The 7,485-nt window shown below is 50.8% G+C and overlaps 1 protein-coding gene across 1 annotated transcript in view; it reads left to right on the top strand.

Moving 5' to 3' along the window:
- SSRP1 (structure specific recognition protein 1) overlaps positions 1 to 7,485 on the top strand; it is a 9,808-nt gene continuing 2,323 nt past the window's right edge. The window contains exons 1-14 of the mRNA XM_011963398.1: positions 1 to 40; positions 530 to 702; positions 1,121 to 1,306; positions 2,228 to 2,333; positions 2,626 to 2,816; positions 2,921 to 3,151; positions 3,290 to 3,393; positions 3,496 to 3,624; positions 3,887 to 4,108; positions 4,842 to 4,914; positions 5,028 to 5,036; positions 5,338 to 5,476; positions 5,630 to 5,675; positions 7,325 to 7,454. Coding sequence (XP_011818788.1) covers positions 649 to 702; positions 1,121 to 1,306; positions 2,228 to 2,333; positions 2,626 to 2,816; positions 2,921 to 3,151; positions 3,290 to 3,393; positions 3,496 to 3,624; positions 3,887 to 4,108; positions 4,842 to 4,914; positions 5,028 to 5,036; positions 5,338 to 5,476; positions 5,630 to 5,675; positions 7,325 to 7,454 — 1,620 coding nt within the window. The 5' untranslated portion in view covers positions 1 to 40; positions 530 to 648. The remainder of the gene's footprint in view (positions 41 to 529; positions 703 to 1,120; positions 1,307 to 2,227; positions 2,334 to 2,625; positions 2,817 to 2,920; positions 3,152 to 3,289; positions 3,394 to 3,495; positions 3,625 to 3,886; positions 4,109 to 4,841; positions 4,915 to 5,027; positions 5,037 to 5,337; positions 5,477 to 5,629; positions 5,676 to 7,324; positions 7,455 to 7,485) is intronic.

The raw sequence follows: 7,485 nt of genomic DNA, 5'->3' as shown, positions 1-7,485 counted from the left end.
CTCCTGCGCCGGGGCCCTAGCGAGGCTGCAGCCTGAGGAGGTAGGTTGTGGTCGTCCCCCGGTCCCAGGAAGGCAGGGGCGCCCCACCCCCAAGGGACGTTCGACATGGACCATTCCGCGTTCGAAACCGCGGGGAGCGGGCGAATCCATCCTGTGGGGCGGGGGTGAACCGGGGGCCCGCGGGGTGGTGGGAGCGCTGCGAGGGAAACCCTGCACTCTGAGCTGGATTGGGGCGCGTGCGAGGTGCGGGCTCCGGGCCGACCCTGGGGTTCCGCTGCTCGTTGCCATGGCTCCCGCCAGAGCGGCTAGAGAGGGCGTCGGGTTGGGTGTCAGCGGTATTCCAGGCCCCGTTCTCCACCTGGGCTTGGGCCTGGACCCTCGAGCACTGCAGCGTTCGTCTGTAGGTTTCCAGGCAGAGGAAATCCTGAGACATCCCGGGCACAGTTGGGAGTTGCTGCTTGGCTCCATCCGTGAGCACAGCAAGGTGCTTGCTATCTTTGATGCTTATCTGTCTTCCTCTTGAATTCAGATTCCCAACCTGCTGAGCATCCGCCCACCCACTCAGGAGTTGGGGCCCAGCCCCCAGTTTACTCGGTTTCCCTTGTGCAGCCTGGGGCTCTGCCCAGGCCACCACGGGCAGGGGTCGACATGGCAGAGACACTGGAGTTCAACGACATCTATCAGGAGGTGAAAGGCTCCATGGTGAGAATGGCTTGGACAGTTGATGCAAGTAGAGAGAAGGAAGGAGGGTAGAGTTTTTGTCCATTAATGAGAGCTTGCTTTGGTAATGTTATTTTGGAAAAAGAGGACTCAGTATAATGTGTACCTAGTGTCTCCCCCAACACGAGGCAATGCTGAGTGAGAGAGAGTCTCAGAGTTATAGGGACCGTATATGCTCTCCAGTTCCCAATTCCTGTTTTACAAATGAGGAAACTGAGAATCTGTGAAGGGTTCTAGATACCAGAGCCTGGTTTGGAATCTAGACTCCTTGCACCTCAGCTGTTGCTCCTGCGTTGATAATCTGGCTAGCCCACTTGCAGCCGGAAAGTGTGTTGGGTAGAACTGTACCCAGGACATGCTGTGTACTGTCCCCATGCATCTGGACCTGCTTTTCTTACAGAATGATGGTCGACTGAGGTTGAGCCGCCAGGGCATCATCTTCAAGAACAGCAAGACGGGCAAAGTGGACAACATCCAGGCTGGGGAGTTAACGGAAGGCATCTGGCGCCGTGTTGCTCTGGGCCATGGCCTTAAACTGCTTACAAAGAATGGCCATGTCTACAAGTATGATGGCTTCCGAGAATCGGTGAGCTGTCCCATAGCTATAAACCCCCTTTTTGCTGCATCATCTTGTTTTAATCTTCGAGAGACTCGAGGTTCCTTCCTCATGTAACCCTGTGATTGCTAGTTTGGGCTCCTCAGAGCAGGACTGTGAGGCCGTGAGGCAATCAGTGTTCGGCTTTGAGTGTTGAAGTCTTGTGAATTGCTGTGTGCCTTGACTCCAGAAGATTTTCTTCTGTCTTGATTTAGATAGTAGTTTCTACCTGTGACTTTTATCAAGGTTCAGATTCTTAGCTTGATGTCTTTTTGTGTGTTTTTTTTTTGAGACAGGGCCTCGCTCTGTCACCCAGGCTGCAGTGCAGTGGCGCAATCTCGGCTCACTGCAGCCTCTGCCTCCTGGGTTCAAGTAATCCTTCCACCTCAGCCTCCTGAATATCTGGTACCACAGGCACATGTCACCATGCCCAGCTGATTTTTCATAATTTTTGGTAGAAACGGGGTTTCGTCACGTTACCCAGTCTGATCTTGAGCTCTCAGACTCAAGGGATCGCCCACCTTGGCCTCCCAAAGCGTTGAGATTACAGGCATGAGCCATTGCGCCTGGCTAGCTTGATGTCTTAAAGTGTGGGTTTTGTTTTCCATTTTGAACTGCTTGAGTTAAAGGCTTTATTTGATTTTGATTTCCACTTTCGTTAAAATAATACCTATACAAAGTTGATAAAGTCAGATGGCCCATAACCAGGAATGTCAGGTCCAGTGGCTAGAAGCAACCTCTCTCAACAATCTTTTAAACAATGTTAGAGCTGGGTTGCTCAGTCAGCATGGGTTTCTTATAAAGCCTATTTGGAGGTAGTTTCTCAGAAATAGATAATCCCAGGACATTCAAGTAGATAAGGCCACCAGGGTTTACTGGGATTGTGCTTTCTTTTCTTCCCTCCACCCATAGGAGTTTGAGAAACTCTCTGATTTCTTCAAAACTCACTATCGCCTTGAGCTAATGGAGAAGGACCTTTGTGTGAAGGGCTGGAACTGGGGGACGGTGAAATTTGGTGGTGAGTCCTGGGGAAGACTGAGGTTTGGGGAGGAAGATAGGGTGAAGGGTTTCAGCCTTTTACTTGTTTTGCTCTTTTCCTTCTGCCACTGTCTCTGGTTTCCTATATGTTTGCATGTTCATCATGTGTTTATTGAGTACCTACAGTATACTGGGCACTGTGCCTGGGGTTGGGGTTACAGTGTAAAGAGACTAACCCCAGTATCCTGTCTCTGGAATTCAGTTGGGTGGGAATGTTGCTTATGCACACTTAAGGGGAGGAGCTTGTGGCTTGATAAGCGCTTTCCTCACAGGGCAGCTGCTTTCCTTTGACATTGGTGAGCAGCCAGTCTTTGAAATACCCCTCAGCAACGTGTCCCAGTGCACCACTGGCAAGAATGAGGTGACACTGGAATTCCACCAAAATGATGACGCAGAGGTGTCTCTCATGGAGGTGCGCTTCTACGTCCCTCCCACCCAGGAGGATGGTGTGGACCCTGTTGAGGTGAGGCGTCCCCTAGTTGCCTTGGCAGCAGATGTTGCTGAGCAGGCATTGGCTGGCCTGGGAGCAGGGCCTGCTGCTTGGTTACCAGTGTGTGCTTTTTGCAGGCCTTTGCCCAGAATGTGTTGTCGAAGGCGGATGTAATCCAGGCCACGGGAGATGCCATCTGCATCTTCCGGGAGCTGCAGTGTCTGACTCCTCGAGGTCGTTATGACATTCGGATCTACCCCACCTTTCTGCACCTGCATGGCAAGACCTTTGACTACAAGATCCCCTACACCACAGTACTGCGTCTGTTTTTGTTACCCCACAAGGACCAGCGACAGATGTTCTTTGTGGTAAGCAGAAACCCCTATGGCTGGATAATCGTGGTTTTTGCGTAAGTGTTAAGTAGACAGACCTCACTGGTGTGCAGAATTCTATGTTAGTGAATCGCAAGTTGTTGTAGAGTATCAATTGGTGCCCTTCCTTACTAGATCAGCCTGGACCCCCCAATCAAGCAAGGCCAGACTCGCTACCACTTCCTCATCCTCCTCTTCTCCAAGGACGAGGACATTTCGTTGACTCTGAACATGAACGAGTGAGTGTCTCCCTGGACTCGTTTCCTGCCACTGTCCAGGCAGGAGATAGGTGTGCCATTAGAAGGCAGTAGTGTTGTGACCTCACCTTGCTGTCTTTGTAGGGAAGAAGTGGAGAAGCGCTTTGAGGGTCGCCTCACCAAGAACATGTCAGGATCCCTCTATGAGATGGTCAGCCGGGTCATGAAAGCGCTGGTGAACCGCAAGATCACAGTGCCAGGCAACTTCCAAGGGTTAGAGTGTGGGCCTGGGATCCTGCCCTGCCTGGGTATGGGAAATGCTGTGTCTCCTTGGTAAACCCCTCCTGAGATGGGAATGCAGCCTGTTAGAGGCCTGGATGGGACCTTGTGTCACAACAGGTGTCAGCGCCTCTGTCAGAATAGCTCAGTGAGGTTTACTTAGTCGAGGACATGAGCACACGTGTCGCTGCTGCTAGATGTGCCCTTTGCCTCTGCTGAGGTTGGCACTAACCAGGCTCCCTGCACCCTCTGTCAGGCACTCAGGGGCCCAGTGCATTACCTGTTCCTACAAGGCGAGCTCAGGACTGCTCTACCCGCTGGAGCGGGGCTTCATCTACGTCCACAAGCCACCTGTACACATCCGCTTCGACGAGATCTCCTTTGTCAACTTTGCTCGTGGTACCACTACGACTCGTTCCTTTGACTTTGAAATTGAGACCAAGCAGGGCACTCAGTATACCTTCAGCAGCATTGAGAGGTGAGAACCTCCACCCGTCACTTTCTGGGCATCCTGGTCCTGAGCCAGCTTTGTCCAGGAAGCCCGGCATGGCCTGCGGCACTCTCCAACCCTAGAGCAGAATTTTTCTTCTGCTACATCAGGATTTGGTCATTTTCCCCGGAGTGCTCAGACTTTAGAAACCTCTCCATTGCTTTCTTTCTGGTCTTTTAAAAAAAACAAACAAACAACTTTTTCTGTATTTCGAAAGCTATATGTCTTCACTACTGACCTTTTTTCTCCTCCACTCCCCACCATGATGGAAATGCTATCTCTTTCTTTCCTGGGATGAGCTTTGTGCCTGAGAACACAGCAGCTAATGCTTATTGAGTGCTCACTGTGAGCTAGACGTTTTATAAGCCTTTTCACGTGTAATCCTCATATCAACCTTGTGAAGTACAAAGACAGATGACCACATCCCCTGCCCCACACTTACTCCGCCCTGAGCTTATTTGGTAAACAAGTGCGCACCCCTCCCTGCCTTTTCTTTCCCAGAGCTCTTCATAGCCATGCAGGTTCCTCTTTCAGGACTAATGTCAGACTCTGGCTCTGCCTTACTGCTGTCTTCTGGGGGTCTCTAAGCTGTTGGGTTGGGTAGCATGGTCAAGAACTCCAGGCTCCACAGTCTATCCCAGCTCATGGAATCAGAACGTTGTTTAGTCAGCCCCTGTGTCAGCACTACCTCTCTGATAACATGGTGCATGTCGCCTCACAGGGAGGAGTACGGGAAACTGTTTGATTTTGTCAACGCGAAAAAACTCAACATCAAAAACCGAGGATTGAAAGAGGTACTTCTGTGTGGGGACGATGAGACCCTCTCCTGGTCTTTCTGTAGGGGAGAAACGGGTGGAGATTTTTTCCGGCTTCTTTTTCACTCTTTCTTCTCTTCTTACCCTTATAGAAAAAAGAGGTGCGTGTGACCCTTTCCCCTTCCTGGTGCAGGTTTCCTCTGCATGACCTTAGACCAGTCTATGCAGCCCCTCAGGAGCCCCCAGTGGGGCTGGGAGAGGGAGGGGCTTGGGGCTTGGACTAACCCAGTTGGCAGGAAGTACTTGGGCGTCGGCCCTGCACGTTGGCTGTGTGGACAATCCAGCCCCAGGTCTTCTGGGAGCTGCTGCTCTGACTTGACAGGCATGGGGGTGTGCTTTTGAGTGTGCAGGGATTCTGGCTCGAGGGTGAGTTGGCCCCACTGTGAACTCTTCCCTGGCTAGGGCATGAACCCAAGCTACGATGAATATGCCGACTCTGATGAGGACCAGCATGATGCCTACTTGGAGAGGATGAAGGAGGAAGGCAAGATCCGGGAGGAGAATGCTAATGACAGCAGTGATGACTCGGGAGAAGAAACCGGTGGGTTAGCCTCCGTGCTGAGCACAAGGATGGTCAGATGTTCCTTGCTGTGGCCCAGGCTGGACTCACCCTTGGGCCAGAGCTGGGTGTCTGGGTGAGGGGGTGGGGATTTCCATTGGGGCAGAAGCTGATGCATCCTGTGCCCTTTTTCAGATGAGTCATTCAACCCAGGTGAAGAGGAGGAAGATGTGGCAGAGGAGTGAGTTTTGGTGGTACCTTGTGGGGATAAGATGGTGACCCATAAGCTTAAAGGACCAGAAGATTTCTGGACATTTCTCATGTCCCAGCATTAGCTACTGACCCAGAATGGGAGAGTGACCTCCAATGAGGTGATACGCAAAATGTTTTGGAAATTGTCAAGGGCTTCGTAAGTGCAAGGCACATTTTGAAGTCAGAAAAGTATAGTGGGGTCTGTGGCCATACCACCCTGAATATGCCAGTCGGGGCTGGTTCGTAGTTGGATGAGGAGAGCATGGGAATGAGAGCTGGTGCTTGTCACTTACTTTCTGGAGGTTGTTGAGTAAGTCATTGAATCTCAGTTTCCTTGTCGGTAGAAATGCAGTAGTACCGACTTTTTATTAGCAGTGTCAGAAATGTGACTCACTCTCACTTTAAAAGGAAACATATAAAAGGGAATTTCATAAGCTCATGTTACTGCAGAGTCTGAGGATTTAATTGACTTCAGACACTACTGGATTCAGGCACTCAAATCTATTTCTTCTGATTTCCGTAATTCAAAATGGGTTTGCCCCATGGGGTGCCCAGTGACTCAGAAGCTCAGGGCAGGCTTAATCTTACTGGTTTAAAACACCACCAGAAGCGCCTCTTTTGGTGAACAGCATAGTGAACAGAGTGGTTACCTGCCCCTTCCTAGCCTGAGTTGTTAGGATGGGCCAGGGTCTGATGGGTCAGAAATAGGCCAAGTGCCCACCCTTAGAGCCTGTGGTTGGGGTGAGCCCTTTCTGAGTGGGGGCAAGGTGGTTCCCAACAGGAAATTGGGACTCTGCTCTCTTAATCCAGAAGGATTGTAAAAGAATGTCAGGCAGCAAAAAAACATCCGACAGGAGTCCACTAGTTTAGCCTGCCACATGTTTATGAAGGTGTATGAAAGTTTAATGAGCAAATACTTGTGAAAGTGCCTTGAAAACTGTCCAGCAGCATACAGGTGTAAGGTAGTTCCATTTTTTGAGGAGTTTCACATATATCAGATAAGACTGTCAATTACAGGGGTAGGTACTGGGTTGGACTTAAGTTGGTTTTCTTCTTTTTGTAGTAACTGATTATCTTTTCATCAGAAAAGACTGGAGGGGCCGATCCTTTTGTAGTTCATAAACATGATGGTTGGGTGTTACGTGCGTGTGTGCAACGTGCCACCCTCCAGCCTTGTTATGATGTTGACACATTACCCATCTGACATGAAAAAAAAAAAAAAGACAAAAAAGACTATAGGGTAGATTAAGGTGATTACTCCGAAGGAAGTGGTGAAGTGGATTTGGGCCATGTTCCAGGCATGAATGAGGCAGTGTTGCTGCCCATGGTGTCTTGGGAATGGACTAGGACCTGGTTTGGCCATGCCCAGGGAGCTCAGCTGAAGCTCATTGATTGTTTTTCATTCATGAATTCTGATCAAGTAACCCATTGCTGTGGCTGGGTCTGGAGAGGGCGTGGCTGAGGCCACCTCAGTGAATGGGAGGAAGCAGTGTTGGGGATTGGTGGCGGGTACTGTCCTCTGGTCTTCCTCCCGCGACCCTTTTGGGTGGGCGTCTTTGGATTTGTTTTCCTCCTGCCTTGAGGCCATGGGGTCCTGTCTTCCCTCCTCAAGTCTAAGCCTGGCTTGCTCTCTGGCAGGTTTGACAGCAATGCCTCTGCCAGCTCCTCCAGTAATGAGGGCGACAGTGACCGGGATGAGAAGAAGCGGAAACAGCTCAAAAAGGCCAAGATGGCCAAGGACCGCAAGAGCCGCAAGAAGCCTGTGGAGGTGCAGACTGGAGATGGGAGGGGCTGTGGGT

This window comes from Colobus angolensis, unplaced genomic scaffold, assembly GCF_000951035.1.
Source record: "Colobus angolensis palliatus isolate OR3802 unplaced genomic scaffold, Cang.pa_1.0 Scaffold61, whole genome shotgun sequence".
NCBI lineage: Eukaryota > Metazoa > Chordata > Mammalia > Primates > Cercopithecidae > Colobus > Colobus angolensis.
Note: the sequence above shows the minus strand (reverse complement) of the source record. Positions and strands in the feature narration are given on the sequence as shown.